Source organism: Nematostella vectensis, chromosome 8, assembly GCF_932526225.1.
Source record: "Nematostella vectensis chromosome 8, jaNemVect1.1, whole genome shotgun sequence".
Taxonomy (NCBI): domain Eukaryota; kingdom Metazoa; phylum Cnidaria; class Anthozoa; order Actiniaria; family Edwardsiidae; genus Nematostella; species Nematostella vectensis.
The window spans coordinates 9,681,137-9,702,766 of record NC_064041.1 but is presented as its reverse complement, the minus strand read 5'-3'; the positions used below and the strand labels follow the sequence as shown (position 1 = coordinate 9,702,766).

The following is a 21,630-nucleotide window of genomic DNA, read 5'->3' as shown; positions in this document are numbered from 1 at the left end:
CCCTCTTTGCCCTTGGAAATGATATACTGTTATACGTAACGCAAGGCTTCAGATCTACAGGAACTCGCACGTACACAGAGATTACGCGAACATGCACACGCAAGCGTCTCACCAACACAACATTAACAGACCTACAATAACAGCGCAAAGCTAGAGCCTAGACACAAACTCTAAAATGAGTACTAAAGTCATCTTATTAGCCCTTTGCTTTGCAGTCTGGATCAACGTGACCAATAGCTACGTACTGTATAATGGCTTCAAGCGACACGGGTAGGTAAGACTGTATTTGGCTACTTCCATCAAGCGCACCAAGGGTCGCCGCGCTTGATGGGGATACTAGTGTTATAATGAAAAAAATAATCATTTTAAGAGAAAAGGATTATAATCAAAGAGAAATATTGATCATATGGAAAAATAATACGCAGATCCCACACATTTTGTACACGACCATTTTTCAAATTCCAATAAAGCAATTATCAGATATAGGAACCACGACGAGTGGACGATGAATTGGATTAAAAGTTCAATAGCAGCAGGAGAAAATGATGCATTTCAGCCAATAAAACATTAATGATACAAACTCATCAGAGAATCCGATAATTACTGTTGTTTTGCTGTTTTACATTTCCCAATAAAAGATATGTACTGTATGTCATGTTAACGAAAGTTCAAGTTCATCGAGAGATGATAAAATATTTAGAAAAGTTCTTGTAGCGAAATAAAAATCACTTCAAAATTCGTGGTTTTGTAAATAAGAAACATCGCTAGTATACAAATGTGTTCTAATAATTATTGGTCCACCAAACAATGGTATTCGACCAGTTTAATATGACTTCTTCAAGGACTATAATAATGTAATATAACGATTGTTGGGTGGCGTTGTTTTCCTGGCATTTGCTGGCATGGGGATTCCCTATCTCCTAGGCAAAAAGAGCCAAGCTCTTCTTGTGAATGTTTGAAAAAAAAATGGTTCAAATTGAAACCTGTTTAGTATCCCATTCAAAGCGTGCGATCGATCTGATCTGTTGCGAATATAATCACCAATGCTTCTAGTTTGCAAATTCATTAATAAATATGAAATATTATTGGTCGGCAAGGCGCGACGCACGTGCAAATGAAATCGCAGTTTTTTTGGGGTTTGGTACGAAATCTAAAAAAACTGTAGTTGCAAACCATTCCATTTTACGTATATGTGTTCAGTCCTACTTGATGTCTTAGCTTTTATGACAAGCGGACCACCGAATCGATTCCTTGGAAATATTGAAGAGTAAGTTAGAAATTGGCACTCGATTAGTTTTGTTATTTTTAACTACCCGCGAGAGGCCTTAGCAATATCTGTATCATTTACTTATTTTGTGGCAAATCTAATGACATATTGGCATTGATCCTTCCATTCACAAACAGCCCCCATGTATGCGAGAGCGCAGTCAGTCGAACCATAACGAGAAGAGTGCAAGTCACAAGTCACACGTACAAGACCACCACCAGCAAGTGTGGAATATTTGGCTGGGGACGATGCAAACGCCGAAGGTAATGCTGCCACATACGCATAGACCAGAAACATGTGAGAGTGGTGCACATAGTAAGGGTAGTGAAAGGAGGTTAAACTTCCGTCAAGGTATTGAAACACCTTTAATTGTAGGAGCCTCTTTCTGCAGAATATGATGTATCCCATCAGAGGGATACTTAAGAAAGTCATCATCATGATTAATATTCCATCACCACCTGCATCATCATCATCACCATCATCATCATAATCACTATCTTCACCATCATCACCACTACCACTACCACTACTACCACCATCATTACCATCATCATCATCACTGTATTGACTTCTGACGGGATAACCTTTATTTGAAGGACTGGACTGTTTTGCACTACACTTCATATTCCATTAGCTATACTGGGTTTCACATCGCTTGTTTAGCCACCAGTAAATACACAATAATTGAATAGTAGTAGAAGTCAACTGGAATGAGATAAGGATAAATATATAATGTACTAGTGTTCTGTACTATAATCAGTTCTTGAGTTTTCATACATGGATATTATCTACTTACAATTTTGTGTCCATTATCCCGCTAGTCTTGAGAACAACATGCTCCGTGCAGTTTCTGTTAGCTCTAAACTAGATTAATTTTCGAATATGCTATAAATGAAATTGGAACCAATCATATTCTGTTCCTAGATATACATGCCCATATTTGGGTTAACTATTGTTCAATGTGCAAATCAATCACTACTATCACTACATTACTATCCATCATCAAAATCATCACCACCACCACCACCATCATCATCATCATCATCATTGTCATCATCATCAAAATCATCACCACCACCACCACCACCATCATCATCATCATCATCATCATCATCATTGTCATCATTATCATTGTCATCATCATCATCATCATCACCACCACCACTACCACCATCATTACGCCATCATCATCATCATCATCACCAGCGGATATTATCATCATCATCTTTCTCCGCCGTGTTCTCGTAATCATCATAATCACAACACCGTGCACGTTACAGCCAAGGCTCAATCAAAGGTCATCTATCAAGTATTCAGATAGAAAATATGTGGAACAGAGCCAACATATCAGGTCACTCATTTAAGGAGAACGGGAAGTCGATGACTCGAAAGGGCAGACCGGAACTATATCAGAATATTTCTCCGTGAGTGCTTTCACGGACACAACAAGTTCATTCGCTCTTTATGAATCTAGCATTTGGAGCGGGAAACTAATGAACTTTACAGCGACTTGTGTTTACCGCAAAGGAAATGAAGCAAAGAGTAGCTTTTTAATCAGTGCTGGTTTTCATGGCGGTAGCTACGTTTTGTACAACGGTTTAAGACGATATGGGTAAGTATTTCTTGGGTTTTGCTTATCAAGCCGTAGTATTGCTTGTACTTCTGTATTCTCGATCTGTGATGTGATGTTTTAAGTTTAATTACCCTGATGTAACGTGATGTGTACCATGACGTGATGAATACCGTCACGTGATGTGTATCATGGCGTGATGAGTACCGTCACGTGATGTGTACAGTAACGTGATGTGTACCGTCACGTGATGTGGGCCGTGACGTGACGTCATGTGTATCGTGACGTGATGAGTACCGTGAGGTGTACCGTGACATGATGTGTACCGTGACGTGATGTCTACTGTGACGTGATGTGTACCATGACGTGATGCGTACCGTTACGTGATGTGTACCGTGACGTGATGTGTACCGTGGCATGATGTGTACCGTGACTTGATGTGTACCGTGACGTGATGTATGCTGTGACATATGAACCATGATGTAATGTGTACCGTGATGTGATGTGTACTGTGACGTGGTGTGTACCGTGACGTGATGTGTACCGTGACATTAAGTTACCCTGATGTAATGTGTACCGTCACGTAATGTGTACCATGACGTTTGAGTACCGTAACGTTATTTTTTCTGTGCTGTGATGTGTACTGTGACTTGATGCGTACCGTGACGTGAGGCGTACGTGACGGGATATGTAACGTGATGTAATGTGTACCGTGATGTGATTTGTACTAAGCCCTCATGTGTGTTGTTATGTGTACCATGGCCTGATGTAAGCCGTGAAGTGATGTGTACAGTGACGTTATATGTACCGTAATGCGTCCCGTCACGTGAATTGACAAGATTGCTACATTGATGTGAAGCGTGCTATATCGTGCGGTAACGTGATGTTGGCTTTGACGCTTATGCGCCCCACAGGGCACAACGACGTGACTCTTGCTGCAACGAGACGTCCTCTGTCTATTTCAGGTTTGGCGTGTGCTCGTCGCGTGTGAGCCGCACCGTAACTTTCCGGACCTAAGCGGTTTCTCACTCCTGGCGGACATACATTCACAAATACGGCTAATGGGAATGGGGGCGTTGTACAGGACGGAGGTTTTATTATCAGATGCCTTTAGTTCAATCATATTTATCAGCACTGTTTATATTAAAGCAGTTAATGAAAAGCTTTCTCTAATCCGGTTATACATCTTGCAAAATTCACACGTGATAGAACATGCATGCCATAAGAGTGTTCACGTGCTCTTGCATGCGTCTTGCGTAAATAACACGTGGTGTGCATGTAACAGCAATATCACGTGCTCTTGTATACATTTTACGGAAGTGTCACGTGCCCTGGTATGCGCGTGTTTCAGCCAAGCTTCAAAATGATTTATAAGTCTGCCATGTCATTCTCCACATTCATATACTTCACACAATTCACTGCGCGGACCTAAAGATTTAGCGCAGCAGAGATTTTACAACGGCGCACACGCCAGAAACCTTAAGTTCGCTATCCCGCTTTTCATGCTTTTTCTTCCTTTCCGAAGGGCTCATATTTTATTCTACAAACTTACGCGAGCTGTAAACAAGAAATTCACCCCCGACGTATGTCCCTAACCGTACTTAAACCCTAAATTCTTTCATTCGCTTTGGCAAATCTCAATCTGTATGAGTGCCCATGATATTTTTTAGTTATTTCTATGTTTGACAGACTCGTGTCAAGGACGTATTACAAGGTCGCAACAAGAACCGAACACGGTGTCAGTCTGCACTGCTGTGACGGATGGCGTAAGACTGGAAGCGACTGTAAAACACGTATGTGTGTATTATGAGTAAACGAAGGGTTGCAACGACGATAGATGATGGTGATGATGATAATGATGATGATAAAAACGATAATTCTGATTACCTGGATGATATAACGATGGTGATGATGATGATAATGATGGTGATGAAGATGGCGACGTTGATGATGGCAGTCATAATAATGTTAATGATAACGATGAAGATGAAGATGATGATGATGCTCCTAAAATTGATTTTGTTAGTATTATTTTCTAGCCTGGTGTCGCCAGGGATGTAGCCATGGTAAATGTATCCGTGCTCACACGTGCTCATGCGACCCCGGATGGACAGGAAACTCTTGCGAGAGAGGTACGTATTATTTTACACAAATTTAAGAGTGTTTCGTATACCTTATTGTATTATCATTTATCTCGATCCTAAGCTATGTTTTGTGATTGTTCTGAGAATTCTTCGCCGGACTACCCATTTGTCAAGAGATTTCGTCTCTCAACAAAAAACAACAAATTCAATCTCAGCTCTTTTCCCGTGGTCAGAAATGAGTAGTTATTAATTTATCATTTATCTCGATCCTTAGCTTTGTTTCGTGATCAGACACGCTTTTGCTCTGAGGGTTCTTAGCCGGACTTTCCACTTTTCAAAAGTTTTCCTCTCTCAACAAAACACAACAATTTCAATCCCAGTTTTGTCCCCGTGGTCAGAAATTAGTCTGACGGTTACCTAAGCGGCCTTCCTACAACTTGGTATATGTGCTCTGGGCGATAGCTACGACAAATTTATTTGCTATTTATTTTTATCACTAAAGAAACGAAAGAAATTTTAATTTTGATTTCAATTTAAAAAGCTCTGCTGGCCGAGAGTGTGGTTGGGATATAGATGTTTCAGGCATCCGGGCTTTGTCGTTAACAAAAGTAAGGCCTAGTTTTTTTCCTGTGCTGTTAAAAATTTGGTGTTCAAACTACGGGGCCTTGTAGTGTATTACTGCCGCAGACTAGGTCCAAATTCGAAGTGACACATCTTTCTCTGTGTTTTTTAGATATCAATGAGTGTAGTAGTGGAAGCTCCGTGTGTCAGCAAGTCTGCACCAACATCCCCGGATCTTACACTTGCGAGTGCTGGCAAGGATACAGAAAGCGCCTTAATTACCACAGCCAGTGCATCGGTAAGAAGGAATCTACAACACCAAGCTCGTATGCCTAACATACAAAGCTTTCCACCTGAAAGCACGTAGGGCAGAGTTCCTGGAAGGCAAGGTAACGCCGACCCAGGTACGAATGCCCTTTTTATCCAATCAAATGTCAAGATAGCCGTATTTATCCCTGGGTTAGCGCTACTCTGCTTTCAAGGAACCGACCCATGGCCCGCAGCTATTCACTAATACGACCACCACAAGAAGGCTAAGGCGGATCAACACGTCAAAGCCAAACACTGAAGCGATCAAGAGCTCTGTCACTTTTAGGGGTGCAAAGGCGTGGAACGCGCTAGCGAGCGTGGCCCGCACTATAGAGACACTAGGTTCTTTCAAAACAACTGTAAGGAGAGTGCTTGGCAGGAACCAGACTACCAATCAGCTAGATAGTTAATTAAGTACCTAGGTAGTAAAGTAAACTTTAAGTTAGTCACTTTATTATTAGTCAGTTAATTAATGTATTAGGTAGGTAATTTAAAAGCTTTTAGTTAATTAATAACTAATTTTTTGATAGGTAATTAGTGTGAGTGAGTGAGGGAGTTAGGGAGTGAGGGAGTGAGTATTACACGACCACATCAACTATGCTGTAATAATAATAGTGATTACATAGATGCATGGTAGAGAAGGCTTTGTTTCTGGTTAAGAATATCAAGCGCGAAGGCTGTTTAATAAACGAGCTATCAACGGTAAATTCTGGTCTATTTTTGCCATGTTTAGTTCGTCTAAAAAATGCTGTTTCTGTTTTATTCAGATGTTGACGAGTGCACAGAGATGTCACCTCGGTGCCGCTGCGCCAATCAGAAGAGCGCATCGTGTAACGCAACATGCATCAATACACTGGGAAGCTACCGATGCACATGTGCAAAAGGCTATTCGCTGATTGGTGGAACAGTATGCCAGGGTAAAGATACCTGCTTTTAAAGTCTAAGAGTAAAAAAGGAATTTTCTAAAATCAATAACAAATCATCTCAGCAAGCAAGCTAACAGCTTTTAAAACCGTTTAGGAGGGTCATCTAATATATTTTTCGTATTTCCAATCCCCTCATTTAAAAAAAGATCACCTTTTTAATAAGGACAGTTTTTTTGTATCACAAAGTTGTCCTTATCAACAGTATCCTACTACTGGAGGTCCAGATTGATAGCAGAGTTAGCAGTTTCTGGGGTGTAATATAGCACCTCATGGCGCCCCACCCTTGTGGCTCAACAGGCGCTACTAACAGTACCGGTAGCCGGGAGCGTTTTGCGAATATGTCGAGACTGATTGCATTCTATTTAAGACATCGACGAGTGTCTATCCACAAGCACCAATAAATGTCCAGGGAGGTGTATTAATCGTCCCGGTAGCTACACCTGCGACTGCCCTCGGGGATACTTCGTGCTACACGATGAGGAGAATGGGCATCGATGTGTTGGTAAGCAAACATTCGAGAATCATTCGGAAGCTATTCGAAATGTAGTCGGGGATACATCGTGCTTCACGATGAGGAGAACGGGCATCGATGTGTTGATAAGCAAACATTCGAAAATCATTCGGAAGCTATTCGAAATGTAGTCGGGGATACGTCGTGCTACACGTTAAGGAGACGGGCATCGATTGCATCGATGTGTTGTTAAGCAGACATTTGAAAAACATTCGGAAGTTATTTGAATTGTAGTCGGGGATACGTGTGTTCTGAGGAGAACGAGGATCGATGTGTTGGTAAGAAATTCGAAAATTGCCCAGAAGTATCGAGGATTACTCGGAAGTGACTCGCGATGAGATTTGGGTTTGACTCCTTGGATTGTAAACCTGTACAAAATTTTCATTGCTCAGATATTAACGAGTGTAAGCGCAACAACGGCTGGTGTGAACATGAATGCATCAACATAATCGGGACATATCGCTGTCGCTGCCGCGATGGATACAAGCTTGAACCCAACAGACGAACATGTCAAGGTGAGAGAGCGTGAACCCAGCAGACGAACGTGTCAAGGTGAGAGAGCACTTCCATTCAGCACCTATTTGATATGAATTCGGCAGGTATCGTAGCCAAACCTGGGATGGGGCATTTGGACGAATATGCAAAGGCCAGAGAGCATTGTCGTTTACAATAGACCGTTCTCACGATGTTGCGCGCGCATCCAAAATGCCACAGACTGGCGGGCCACCGCTGATATAAAATGGCTTACGAAGCTATAGAAAATGCTGTCAAAGTGCTGTAGTCAAATTGGCGCTAGTGTCAAATACTTCTTCGCTCGCATTTTGGATCAGCTGTGGCCCCCCAGTCGTGGCAGATAGCAGTACAGTTATGTCAAATATCCCTCTTTCTGTATTGGCAGATTTGGACGAGTGTGCGTTGTTCAGTGGGTGTGAGATGCTCTGTCATAATACACGTGGCAGCTACTACTGCGCATGCTCAGAAGGTTTTAAACTGAGTTCCGACAACTTCACTTGTACAGGTACGCTATGCGTATGCGTCAACATCACTTGTACAGGTATGCGAATCCCACATGGAGCCTACATGGAGTGCAAAATGCTAGCGGGAAAAACACTAATATCTACAGTTTCCTGTGTCGATATTTGATTGATAATATCTCAGTAACCTACTTGAAATTCTTAATGCGGATGTATGTTTTGCGCGTGTCGGTATTGTGTGGAGGCATAAAATGGCATCGTGTTTGGCCTTTAATTTAGCATTTAAGAAAAAGACATACTATAATGGTACATGTACAGGTTCTATTTATTTTTTCATCCCAAAGATTGCAATACTTTGTTTCCTAGATATCGACGAGTGCTCACTGCGTCACGTGAGCGGCTTAAGTAGCAACGCCTCATTGGCTGACTGCGAGCAGGTCTGCGTGAATGTGATTGGCTCGTTCACTTGCGCCTGTAGAGAGGGTTTCCTTCTTAGGCAAGATGGGAAGACGTGTGAAGGTAGGCCAATTAGGAAAAAATCGTTGTTCACTAGTCAATAGCAAGCCAACCTTTCTTTTGACAACATTAAACTGTGATTGGTTCGTTAGACAATACTGAACCAACTTTTCGTTAGCCAATAATAAACCAACCTTTCGTTAGACAATACTGAACCAACCTTTCGTTAAACTTATTAAACAACTTTTCGATATTGACAATATTGAACCTGCCAGTAGTTGGACTATACTGAAACAACCTTTAGGTTAAACATTACTGGTTAGACACTCGTTAGACAATACTAAACCAACTGCTAAGCCAGCACACCAAACGTGATTGATATTTTTTTTCAGATATCGACGAGTGCGATACTGGGCTACACAAGTGTGAACATCAGTGCAATAACACGTTCGGATCCTACAGCTGTTCCTGCTCGCCTGGCTTCGCTCTCGCAGACGACAAGAAATCCTGCAAAGGTACAGAAACCCCATGACATCAAAAAAGACCAATCGTGTAAAGGTAGATTTCTAGGTTGTCGACAAATTGTGAAGAGGTAGCCGTCTTGCCGACAGTCGAGTTCGTCTTGTAGATAGCCGACAGTTGTAATAAGGTAGCTCCGTCCTGCTTAAAAGCGTGCAAAGATAACCTCGTGATGTCGAAGATTAATACAATGCCGCTATGTTTTGCATACGAAATAGTTTATGGCTCCCGCAGACAAAAAATATTCGAAGGTAGGTTCGTGTTGTCGATTGTTGTGTTATGATAGTCGTGTCTTGTGGTTGAATCCTGCAAATGTTAGTACCAATCGGTGGACAACTCCTGTAACAGGTCTTCACTTCATTTCACTTTATTATAATATGCTTGAATCGTAAAAATGGGTGTCGTCCCCATATCATGCAAAGATTGCTTTAAGCGGCATTGGCACCAGTTTACTTCCGGAGGGCCGACGGAACCAGTCGACCGACAAGAGACATTAATCTTGATCTCTATTTCAGGACTACCCTGTGTGTCCATTGAAGCGCCTGCTCAAGGCTCCATGAAATGTAGCAGTCACGTGACTGGCGCTAATTGTTCCTTCTCCTGCTCCGCTGGCTATGAGCTAGTAGGCTCAGAGACTAGGACTTGCCTTCCTAGCTCACAGTGGACTGGGGAGATAGCGGTGTGCAAAGGTAGCTGGGACGGAAAGGAGTGTTTAAGTAGAAGGGCAAGGAGAAGAAAGAGTGAGAGGCGAGAGGGGAGGGGGCAGCTAGTGGGAAGAGGGGGGGACTGACTGACGGATTTACCTACAAACCGATTGCCTATCGATTGAATTATTCCCTGACCGTCCGTCCGACCGAACGAACAACTTAGTGATGCAGTCATTGAACGGGCGAGCGGAAAACAAACTGAAGGCAAAATATACGTAATTGTTTATGGAGTAAGAGTATTTTCATTGTTATATCTAATTTTCAACGCTACGGCATATCACCATGGATTGGTATTGACAAAATCTTACGGTGTAAAACGCGGGGTTAGAATTGACAAACTATTACATTTCTCTTCAGCTATGAGTTGCCCGGACCTCACCTCACCTCCACACACCTTCGTCACCATACCATGTCCCAGATCCTTGGGGTCCCTGTGTAATTTCGAGTGTGAAGATGGTTACTATGTAGAGGGTGCAGCTAACGCGACGTGCAGCGTGGACGAGGTCACCGGAGGAGTGAAGTGGCGGACATCCTCATTCACTTGCACCGGTGAGTCCGTCTGTCTGCTATTTTTCTTTTGAATATTCTGACTGATGAATTAGTGTATGTATTGTATTAGTGTATTGTATTCGTATTTACATTTATTTACTTTCACATTTTATGCTTTCAGAATCTTCCATCTGCAAACCTAATCCATGTCTTCATGGCGGTACATGTGTTACCTCTGGACTTGCTGAGCAACGCTGTGAATGCGAAGGGACTGGATACGAGGGGAAGATTTGCGAAAAGGGTCGTCTCAGGATTCCCGTGTTCCCCAAATTGGAAATAAACAAACAGTCACGTGTGCTGCACGTGTCTTCGCCGCCAGTACGCGAGCTACGCATCCGCATGAGTTCACCCTCCGGTGACCTTGACATTCAACCCAATGTTACAGTCATCACGAGTCAAGCACGTGACGCCCAATTCACTGTCACTGCAAAGCGGTCAGGTTTGCACGTGATCTCATACCATGTGACCGGAAGTGACGCAGATAGTTTTACAACCCCGGATGATAGCCTGGTGTATGTGAGCCCGGATATGAGCAGTAATTCAAGCGTGTATGACGTCACTCACACAGATAAACGAAGCTTTCCGATTGGATGCCACCAACTTCAAGAAAGTGCATTCGACTGCAATGCGCAAGCGCAACTGGTGTCTACTTCTGAGTGGAAGATAGATAACGATACAGGGCATTACGTGACACAAGGTGTTGTGCACATGCGCACACAAAACACCTGGGTACCAGTCTCTCTCACAGGGTTTGACCTTGGTAACCTGGCCAGAAAGAATAAGGAACACATAACATACATCCGGGACATGCCAATAAGCCTGCCCGACACACTTACCGTGCGTCACCATGGTAACTGCAGCAAGGTGCCGATGAAACCAGACTACCTTACACAACTTATAAGTGACGACGTGTTGCCGCTGCACTATCTCGGTTCTGTATCGCGGGCGCTACCGGACTGGTTGAATCTAGAGGTAGGCACGACTAACACAGGCTTTGACGTCAGAAATCTGATGATTGACGTTAATCACGCGACAGGGGTGTGCTCTGGGTTGCCATTAGCAACAGCAGCCTTGTATTACCGACCAAGAGTCGGATTTAAAGTACAAGTTGATGATGAAAATGTGTGGTTCACTGCTAAAGATGGCGTATGCTTTGCACATGATGTCTGTAAACGGGGAGCTTTCGTCAAATTCGCCAAAGACTCACAAGCAAAGCTGAGTGGACTTGACATCTTGAGACAGATGGAGTCGGCGGGATGGAAGACGCGCCTTGCCGCGATTGGCGTGACCCGGTCACCAGTGACGTCACAACAAGCGCTGTTTGCCAAGGCTGCTGTGAACGCTCAGCTCCAGAGTGATGATGGGAAGGCACTCCGTGTTACTATGGAGACGGACGGGGATTTGGTGGTGTCAACAGATTGTCTTGGCGAGGTGATTGCTATCTATTTTACTACTCTTTAGGTATCCCCACCCTTTGCGGTGACGTAAGCTACGCTCTTAAGATAGTGCGACCAAACTTCGAAAAAAAATTTTTTTTTTAAATTTCCTATTTTTATGTTTTTATACTTTTATCATCAACCAATATTTTGACAGGAGGTTAGGATGGTCCTGTAAAAAAGATTTCAAAGATTCCTAAGCGGCCTCGGTTACCATTTGAAAACCCATGGCCTCAAAGTAAATTCAAAGTTTCAGTCTTTTTGTCACGGCTTGTCTCTTTCTATGAGTTAAACGGGAAATTCAGTGTTTGTATTTTTTTGAACCTCCATTGGGCGGCCAGGCTCAGGCGTTCACTTGGCAAAATAGAGAAACCGTTATTACTGCTCGTTGCGCATATTAGAAAGCATCTCTCAAATGATTGATATCTAGAGGAACCGGTATTAATGCTTGTTGCGCATAGTAGAAAACATCTCTCAAATGATTGATATCTTGACTTTGACGTTGCCAGCTTCTTGACCGCCGCTTTACTTGCAAAGTTAACGGTAGCATGACTGGCAAACTCACGCTGACAGCCTCGATGCAGATTGCGGGCGCACCAAAGGGAGATCAAAATACAGTACACGTCACTGGTGATGGTGCGACAGGGACGTTTTCACTTGGAGGTCGGTGCATTTGTTATTCAATTAAAACCCTTATTTCTGATTATCAGAGTTTCAAATTACACTTTAATAGATTGAACACGTGGTCCAGTATGTTCTATACCTCTGCTAATTTGTTAACGATTTTTAGTCTAAACATAAGAATATATTTCTGTTTCTCGGCCCTGAATTTGATTTGATAAGTGTGTGGTCTTGCTAGAAACTTTGTGTTCCTCAGTTCCAACATTACAATAGCATTTATAGGAAAATAGTTGTATAAGCGCTATATAAATATTAGAATTATCATTAATCATTTTGATCTGAAATTCTTTTCCTATTTCAGGCGCAGCCGTTGACAAGAAAACCGACCAATGTAGGCACAACAAGGGCATTCAGTTCACTCTCCGCACCACAGGAAACCCACTCCAGGCAGCAGCCTCCCTAAGAGATTCAGTCGTCCCTTATGCAAATATTCCAGTGGGCGTTGACCTACAGTATGACGTCACAGGCGGAGGAAGGACTGGGCTGAGTATTGCCCCGGATGTGCGCATGAAATTAAGGCTTCTCGGGTTCTCCATCAAATTAGAGCTAAGGGAGATTCTCGACGAAATCCCAGCTGCAGCTCCGAAACTTGAGAAAGATCACAGAAACTGGCTGAGAACTATTTTAGAACTCAGTCAACTTGTGAAGACAGCTACAAACGCGATAAATTCCTACAAAGGTATTGCAAATAAAGGAGAACCCGTCCTTAAATCCGTCAAAAGTATGCAAGATGGACTGTCTAGATTATCAGGGATGTGCGCAGAAATACGTTCAAAGTTGTCTGGAATTCCAAGTGACCAAACGAAAAACATCATTGAAAAGCTAAAAGAGTTTGACCGAAACTTAATAGCATCCCGAACGATTGGGATAACTGTGGTTCGTGCACCAGTCCGCCAGCGTCTTACGGGCCTCGTTCTTAATCTGACTGCGCAGGTCTGTCGGGCACGTCTGTGTCTGCGGGGGATCGAGGCATCTGTGGACTATAACACGGGATCATGTGAGTTGCCAATCAGCTTCATCCCTCACCACAGGAAACCCAACTGTTCAGCGTGGGTATTAGGCCGAGTAAAAGATAAATTATCTCTTAGTCACGTGATTACCATGACACCAGGGGATCGTCTCTATCTAAACAGCATCTCGGGAGCAGCAAGAATACAGGGCACAGTGCGCATGCTTGGAATCCAGCAAAGTGCAATAATTGACATATCACCATCCGGGACCTTGAGCTTTGGTATAAAGGGACGATTGGATGGTCAGTTTCAGTGCACGTTGGATGCACGTGCTAATGCTGACGTAGGTGATTGGCCTGCACTACTGTATCACGTCAGTGGACGGCTTGATGACCAATCGGAGCTCGTTCAGCGTCTGCAAGATGACGTCAATAACTATGTAGAGCGCATGCGCGAGAAGGCACAGGAAAGACTCAACGGCTCAGAACAAGCTCTGGCCTCGGCACAACAACGCATGCTCGTCATAGAAAACCTTTACAGAGATAGAACGGCTGACATAAAACGCGTAAAACGCTGGCGCAGACTGAATGAGACCGAGCTTCTGAGAATCCGCGCAAAGTATTCACAAGCGAAGGAATCTTTCAACCAAGCTTTAGCCCAATATAACAAGTCTCGAGCAAGCTTGCACTCATGTGAGCTATCCAAGTGCGGATATGTCTGCAACAAGACGTGCGTCCCTGACATATGCTGGAGCCCTGTGGTGATATCTTACGTCAAGCAAAACTGTCACGCCAAAGACATCAAGATTAATGTAACGCGACCTAAGCAGATGTCCGAAAAAAGGGAATACTACACTCAAACGAAAATGAAGATGATCTCAAAATCATGTAAGTCATGGGGAGAAGCTTTCGTTGAGGGTCTCTTTTGGCCTTTCAATCACTTAATTGGACGAAAACGCAGAAGCTCGGAGACACCAGGGAATGATAAGAGGTATAAACAAACACGCATCGTGCACGTCAGAGACATCGGCCACTCTATCCCTCGATCACCTCGATCTGTCAACAAACGCTCAGCTTCCGAACACAAGGACATTAATGAAATTCTAAAGCGACAAGTCCCCGCACTTGATAAGAAGTTTGACATTAATCACATTTTACGTAAAAACATCGCCAACATAAGTAAGACTTTTGATTTGACGCGCGCACTTCACGAGTACACGCGAGTCCTTGACACCTTTAACGTAAACCACGTGATGAGAAAGGCGTTTCCTGGGTTACGTGAGGACTATGACGTCAATAGGGATTTGATAGAAGCTATTCCCGCTCTGAAAATAAGCTTTGACCTGGATGCGCTACTCAGGGACTCGGTGCAAAGATGTCGACACACAGGGAGACCGGTACGTGTTGATGATGCACTCAAGAGTGCGTTTCCTGAAAGACGTGAAACCAGCATTGATAAACTCATAAGTCAGCGGTTTCCCGCCCTGCGCATGTCCATCTCCTATCTTATCAATCAACACTTGCATGGCATGACTTCATTCCACCTCGACCAAATAGCACTTAGAAATTTCGACGTCAGCAAAGTCGTTGGTCAGGCTCTGGGTGGGCTCGATAGCAGCTTGGATATAAACGCACGGTTAAAGAAAAATCTGAGAGGACTGGGACCAGATTTCGACCTCAGTCACGAGATAATGTCACGTGTCACCCGGCCACGTGATATCGACAGGCTTGACGTGATGCAAGTAATCAAGGACAAGACTGCGCAAGCGCATGAGATGTGTTTTGAGAACCTGACGCGATTGCTTATACCGGAAGTCGCGCAAGGCTTTGATCTTGAACAACTGATCAAAACGGGTCTACGTAAAGCTGTCCACGTGACCATCAACGAGTCAATGCTCGCAAACCTTAGCGTGGATTCCATTTTGAGGAAAGCAGTTCCTTCCAAACTCAACGTGACGATAAACCAGATCATACTTGAGGCGCACCCCGAGCTCAGCACCCCCCTGGACCTGACTGAACTACTGAAGGGATCTGTCCCGCTTTTAAAGATGTTCGGGGGGAGTATAGACATTAACAGCCTCATCAAAGGCTCGTCGCCGAAGTGGTACGATCTAAGTCTTGATATCGACAAAAGTCTGAAGGCGAGGAACCCAGCGCTACGAGGGAGCCTGAGTATAAGCAGTCTGTTGAGTAATGCAATCCGTCACGCTGTCACGCCAGGTGTCGATGACGTAGTATGTCACGCTATCACGCAAGTTGTAGACGAGTCGCTAAGCATTCAGCGTGTCATCGAAAGCAAAGTCCCGCTGCTGACAAAACAGAAATTAGACGAAGCAATCTTCGTTGCCCTTGAAAGATTTAGAGATGACAAAACACAGAAGGATTTAAAAGGTTTATCAGCGAGAAAGAGGAATAAAAGATTTTTGTTTATATCTGGGATTATCAATGGGTTTGCAAGCTCCGGGTGTAAACAAAGTACACACGAGTGGGATGGTCCAACCAAGAAACTTAGCTACACGCGCCTATTCTCAATCATGGAAGTCATCCAGGAAGCTGCAAAGGTATTCGTGTGTAAGAACGGAAGTACGGTAAATCAGAAAACTAAAGGCTTCGAGAACCCAACGCCGTGTTGCAGGAAGGACATAAAATGTGTAAAGTTCTTAGAACCTGAGTGCGTAGTTGAGAACGAGGCGTGCATCAAGTGGCAGAAGAATAAATTTGAGCGCGAGTGGAAACAGATGAATGGAAGTCTATTCCTTGAGTATATAGAGCTCACGAAACAAAGCTCAACAGTTGACCAAAAGTTCGTGGAGCTCGAGAGTCTAAAATCGCAAGAAAAGATGCTATCCACTGAACTGACAGTACTTGAGGCGAAAAGGCGACAGACACGGGCACAGATGAAAACCATGAAAACATCTCTCGCGCGAATGCAACAGATCCCGGATGTTAGGACTGGACTTAAGCTGAGTGAGCTAGCACGGAGTTCTCATGAACATGCTCCGGTGAGGGTGCATTCCATGTCGTTTGCCATCACCACGGGCACTGGAACAAACCGAAGGCTGCCTGCGAAAATACAGCTTCAAACACTTAAAGGGAATTCCAGCTTGGACTTTGTAATGGACCTAGACGCTATTAAGTATTCCTTTAGATTGGCTACTAGGGACGTTATTCGAAAGGCAATAGGTGAAACCCGTAAAAAGCGCTCCCTCGAAGACATATCCGAGGACCAAGTCCAAAACGGGGTGAGCGACGCAGAGAAGTGCCACTTTACACAAAACGCAAGTCGTTTTTTCTCTGAAATAGTAAACTCTCTGTCCTCTGTCGTTAACCAAACAACAAATATGGAGGAAGGATTGGAGGCCGAGTTCGGAACACTGACCGGTCTCCTTACGGATCTAGAGGGCACTAATTCTTCTGTGGTCAAGGAATACCTTAAAATGATGTCCCAGTACAAGGACCAGCGGTCTGAGCATGCGCAGTTACTATCATGGAACGAGACATTCGCTGTGTGGAAGGCCTATATCGATTTTTACACCGAAGCACGTGACATTCACACATGCTCGGGAACCGCTGACTGCATAACCGCGGTCGCAAGTGAGCTAATGGAAATCTACGGCATGTACAATAGCGACAAAGACGTCAAGAACATGATGAGCTTGATTCCTGAGGTTGAGAGAGGACTGGGCTCTATCATGACCAGCAACATGTCACTGTCTGACGTCAGAGAGACACTTGGTCAGCTTGAGGTCCTTCTCAACAGCAGCATGGACTCGAGGCTGATCTGTGCGGATAAACCGAGACTCGTCAACCAGACGAGTTCACGATGGACTGTGGAGGAGGGAGAACACGTGGTGTTGGGCTGTGAGGCGCAGAGCGTAACCAAGGTAACCCGGGGGAGGGGGAATGCGGGAGAAATGCTATGTTTTGATGGCATGGTGATGATCATAAGGTGATGATGATGGACTATTATGATAGTGATAACGCTGATGATGATGGCTATGATTCTGGTAATAATGAGGTCATCATCATCGTCATTATAATTATAATAATAATCATCATCATCGTCATCATCATCATCATCATCGTCATTATAATCATTATCATCATCCTGATCATCGCCATCGCCATCGCCATCGCCATCGTCATCGCCATCGCCATCGCCATCGCCATCGCCGTCGCCGTCGCCATCATCGTCATGATCGTCATCGTCGTCGTCGTCATAGTCGCCGCCTCCATCGTCGTCGTCGTCATTATGACGTTGATAATGATCTTGGATAGTGTTGATAAGATAAAAAATATGATAATGATGTCGATGACGATCATTATAATAACCGCTGATAATATTTTTTATGACGATGATGATGATTTCGATTATTGATGAGGTTATTTGTCATTTAGACAACAATTGGCGTAAATAATGATATTAGTGACGCTAGTGATGATGACAGTAGTAATACAGATGCGGTGACTGTGGTTATTATGATGAGTGATGCTGAAAACGATTGTGATAATGATGATACTTTATCTTGCAAGGTCATCTACACGTGGCGAAGGGGCGATGAAGTTGTGCAGACTGCTGACAACGGAACACTAGAACTTCCATCCATCAAGAAATCCGAGGCCGGTATGTACACATGCGAAGCAGCGAACCACAAGGGGTCAGCGGAATCTCACTATGAAGTCATTGTCGAATACAAGCCTGAGCTCTTAGAGGAGCCAATCAGCGTCAAGCTTGCCTTATATGGTGGGAAAGGCGCGAGATTCCCATGTCTTGCCACAGGCAACCCTCAACCCCGGGTGGAATGGTATTACAGGCCGCTGTATTCCAAGCTGTCATTCAAACTACCTGATGACGACAGCCAGCTGGTCTATATAGAGCCTGATGACGTCATGAGGTCGGGATTCTACTACTGTGTGGCCAGCAATAGCCGCGGTAGAGTCGTCAGTGAAGAGGGGAGGCTGGATATCTTACAGAGCAGGGGGGCAGTTCCCCGTATGGGCGTGGTCGTCAACGTCACATCCTGCACTCCTGAACAAACGTGCTATCGAACCCTTCCATCTCGGCTTGGTGCAGCTGACATCGACACCTTGCGGAGCAACATCAGCTCCGCCACAGGCGTCTCAAACAATCAAGTCCATAACCTCAAGTTTGCCCGAATCACGAAGCAGCGAGGAGCGATTTTCTTTTACTTAACTGAGCAGGAAACACCACAGGGATCCATTGGATCCGGGGATGAACTAATGACGAGATTCTCAACGCAAAGGTTGCGTATAAGGGACAGGCTTCACCGTCTGCGCATGCGCATGGAGGATGGTTCATTTGCGAAAGACGTGCAGGGCCTGGGTCTTGCACCGGTTCCTGCGTCGCTATTTCCAATCCACGCTCCATCCACTTGTCACCCCGGCTGGTTCTTACACGAAAACGGCTTCATGTGTGGTAAGTGTGTCACGTGTCAAAATAGTCCAAAAGGACCTGGGGCGAGCGCGCGGGTAACCTGTGATTCTAAAATGCTAAGGCCAGGGCCTATTTCAAATTGACAAGAACGATTGATATGACATGATCACACAACAGCATAAACAACTGCAAGATGTCATGTCTTGTGGCGATTGTTCGCTCATTGTAGTATTTCCTGAGCAATTTATAACATGACGCGTCAATAAAATAGCCATGTATTAACATTTAACACCACATCATAAGTCAATTAATGGGTAGTTTTCCAGATTGCGGGGGTCCTGTGGGTTTTAAGCGGGATCTTCCGTGCGAGGCTTTTCCAGGTTGGAATTTGTCTTGCCTCTCTTTCACGCTCAAAATCATCATCTAGCAGGGGGTGGGGCAGTGTGGGCACGTCACCCCCCCCCCAATATTTTCAAAATTTATAAAGGAAATGACCAGTAGAGACGTGGTTGTGCCCCAAAATTTATTCTTAACGTTTCTGTATTGTGCTTACCCAATACTTTGAGGCCTACTACGGAAATATCTGGTAAATAGCCAGTGCAGTGTCAGAGTATCAAGCTATGACAAAAGAGTATGTCACACCTTACGTCACGCCACTTCTTACTTTCTCTTTTAGTTGCATGTCCTCCAGGCATGTATGGCCGCTCAAGTGACGCATGCGCGCTGTGTCCTAGAGGAACGTACCAAAGCCAGTCCGGTCAACCGAGCTGTGTGCGTTGTGCGAGGGGACTGGTTACCAAGGACAGGGGGTCCATGGACAAAAGCGACTGTATCGCAACAGGTATCCTGAAACTTGTTTTTTAAATCTTGTCGTGATTTCTGCTGACCCCATTTTATATCTCAGGACCCTCTGCGCCCCGTGCTCTCAAGGCATACTCTCTTTCATCATCGTCCGTCAAGCTTTTATGGTGGGCGCCACGCCAAGGTCACGTGACCTATTACGTCATCAAGTACAGCTCGGACAGTGTCTCCGGTCACGTTTCTGTACGGTCGAAGAGTGGCCCAGTGCAGTCCTATATTCTGCAGGGGCTGGCAGGCTTCACTGTATATCGCATACGGGTGTACTCTGCTAATGATGACCTCGTTGGAGGGTACGCATCCAAGACCCTCAGGACGCCAGAGGGAGGTAATGTCACGCAACGATTTGACGAAATAGTGTCACGGGCAAAGATGTCACATAATTACGCAATAGTATGAGGTCCCGTTAAAATATCACGCAATAATATAACGCAATAGTATACGTACATGCAATAGAATGTCACCGTTTAATTCAAAGTGCAAATAGCGCATCGTCAGCGTCACACAATAACACACGTCACGTATTTTTAGTTCCAAGTGCAGCTCCTGCCATAACGGCAGCCGTCCCGGGAAGCCCCACGTCCGTGCTTGTTATCTGGCAACGGGTCCCCCAACAGCATCAGAATGGCAAAATCCGGGGATATACGTTGTACTACAAGAAGAGCTCGTACGCCGAGTACCACAGCAAGACTGTCCGTTCAGCCAACCTACTGAGCACAGGTAACCCGCACAGTACCGGAAACCTATACAAAACACATTCCTAGAAAAGTGCTTTCTCTAACCTCAACCCCGGACATTTGAAAATGACGCCATCTAACAGGTTTCTCTATGCAGTGGTGACCGGGTTGGAGACTGGGGAAGAATACTGCTTCAGGATCACAGCATTTACGGCCGTTGGAGCTTTTGGGGACTGGGAACAGGTTCGGTGCACGTGGGCACGGCCGGCTTGAGGGAACCTGATCATGTGATAATCAGAAACAGTAGCAATAGACGTCTCCGAGCATATACATAGTAAACGCGGTAGTTCTTGCATGGTTTGAACGCTAAAAGGAACCAAATGTAGGAGTTATATACACTTATTCATAGCAAATGAAACTACTGAATAGAGCAAAAATACCAAGTGTTAACAACTGGAAAACTATGAGGCCTTTCTTTCTATTAAGTTCCTTTAAGCCCCGCCGTTTAATAAAAATAGAAAAGAAATAAGATCCCGGGGGCTAGCCTAGGGCTAGAACAGTAGATTTGTCGAATTTTTTAAGAAAACAATTCATAAGCTGATTTTTAAAATGTGTCATTCTTTTTGACACATGTAGGTCATTGAACAGAATAGTATGTGCAACCATAAGGACCTCATCTCTCAGGCCACGGATGCATTGTAACAACTGGAATAAAATGGCTTGTGTACAGAATTGAAGTATAGAATAGCTACTGGGTTGGCTTTCAGGGACGGATTCAGAATTCATTTTCAAAGGAATGAGTGGGGTTGGGGTGAGTGGGTTTGGGATTGAGTAGGGGAGGGGTGGGAGTGAGTGGGGGTGGGGTGAGTGGGGGTGGGTGGGAGTGAGTGGGGGGGGGGGGGGGGGTTGGAGCATGAAGCCTAGGAATTGCAACATAAAAATAAGACAGGGTTTCAACAACCAAAACCCCTTCCCTAGATCCCCAAAAAGGGGCATATGCAGCCTGCAGTCATTGGACTGCAAAAAAAAATTGGCGATCTTATTTGCATAACGAGGGGAAAAAGCGGGAGCTATTTAATCTTCACGGCGCTGGGGAATAAGGGGTCACGCCCTTATTCAGCTTCTGAATGCTATGACTGCAACTTGTTAAAATCCTGCGTACGCCCCTGCAAAGTGGAACTGGAAAAAGTCTAGTTATGGT

At 44.5% G+C, this 21,630-nt stretch overlaps 1 protein-coding gene and 1 long non-coding RNA gene across 7 annotated transcripts; one reads left to right on the top strand and one right to left on the bottom strand.

Moving 5' to 3' along the window:
- Positions 1 to 7: 7 nt before the first annotated feature.
- LOC5519391 lies at positions 8 to 21,161 on the top strand. Of its 6 annotated transcripts, none has more exons than XM_032364155.2 (21): positions 8 to 270; positions 1,405 to 1,530; positions 4,527 to 4,630; positions 4,877 to 4,969; positions 5,655 to 5,780; positions 6,559 to 6,708; positions 7,085 to 7,219; positions 7,621 to 7,743; positions 8,127 to 8,246; positions 8,569 to 8,721; positions 9,051 to 9,173; positions 9,693 to 9,866; positions 10,242 to 10,433; positions 10,555 to 11,864; positions 12,379 to 12,532; positions 12,852 to 17,383; positions 18,033 to 18,936; positions 19,571 to 19,735; positions 19,799 to 20,080; positions 20,284 to 20,472; positions 20,587 to 21,161. In XM_032364155.2, the coding sequence occupies exons 1-21, from the start codon at positions 176 to 178 to the stop codon at positions 20,700 to 20,702; spliced, it is 9,366 nt and encodes a 3,121-aa protein (XP_032220046.2). In that variant the 5' UTR covers positions 8 to 175; the 3' UTR covers positions 20,703 to 21,161. The 6 variants fall into 6 exon arrangements, with proteins under 6 accessions (XP_032220046.2, XP_048586862.1, XP_048586864.1 ...); XM_048730905.1 differs by having other exon boundaries at positions 8 to 274; XM_048730907.1 differs by lacking the exon at positions 8 to 270 and having other exon boundaries at positions 1,404 to 1,530; positions 3,803 to 4,630.
- Positions 1,832 to 2,128, bottom strand: LOC125570082. Its single transcript, XR_007312422.1, has 2 exons — positions 2,064 to 2,128; positions 1,832 to 1,972 (listed from the first exon to the last, which is right to left on the bottom strand). It is a non-coding gene; the product is annotated as an uncharacterized LOC125570082 (long non-coding RNA).
- Positions 21,162 to 21,630: the final 469 nt, after the last annotated feature.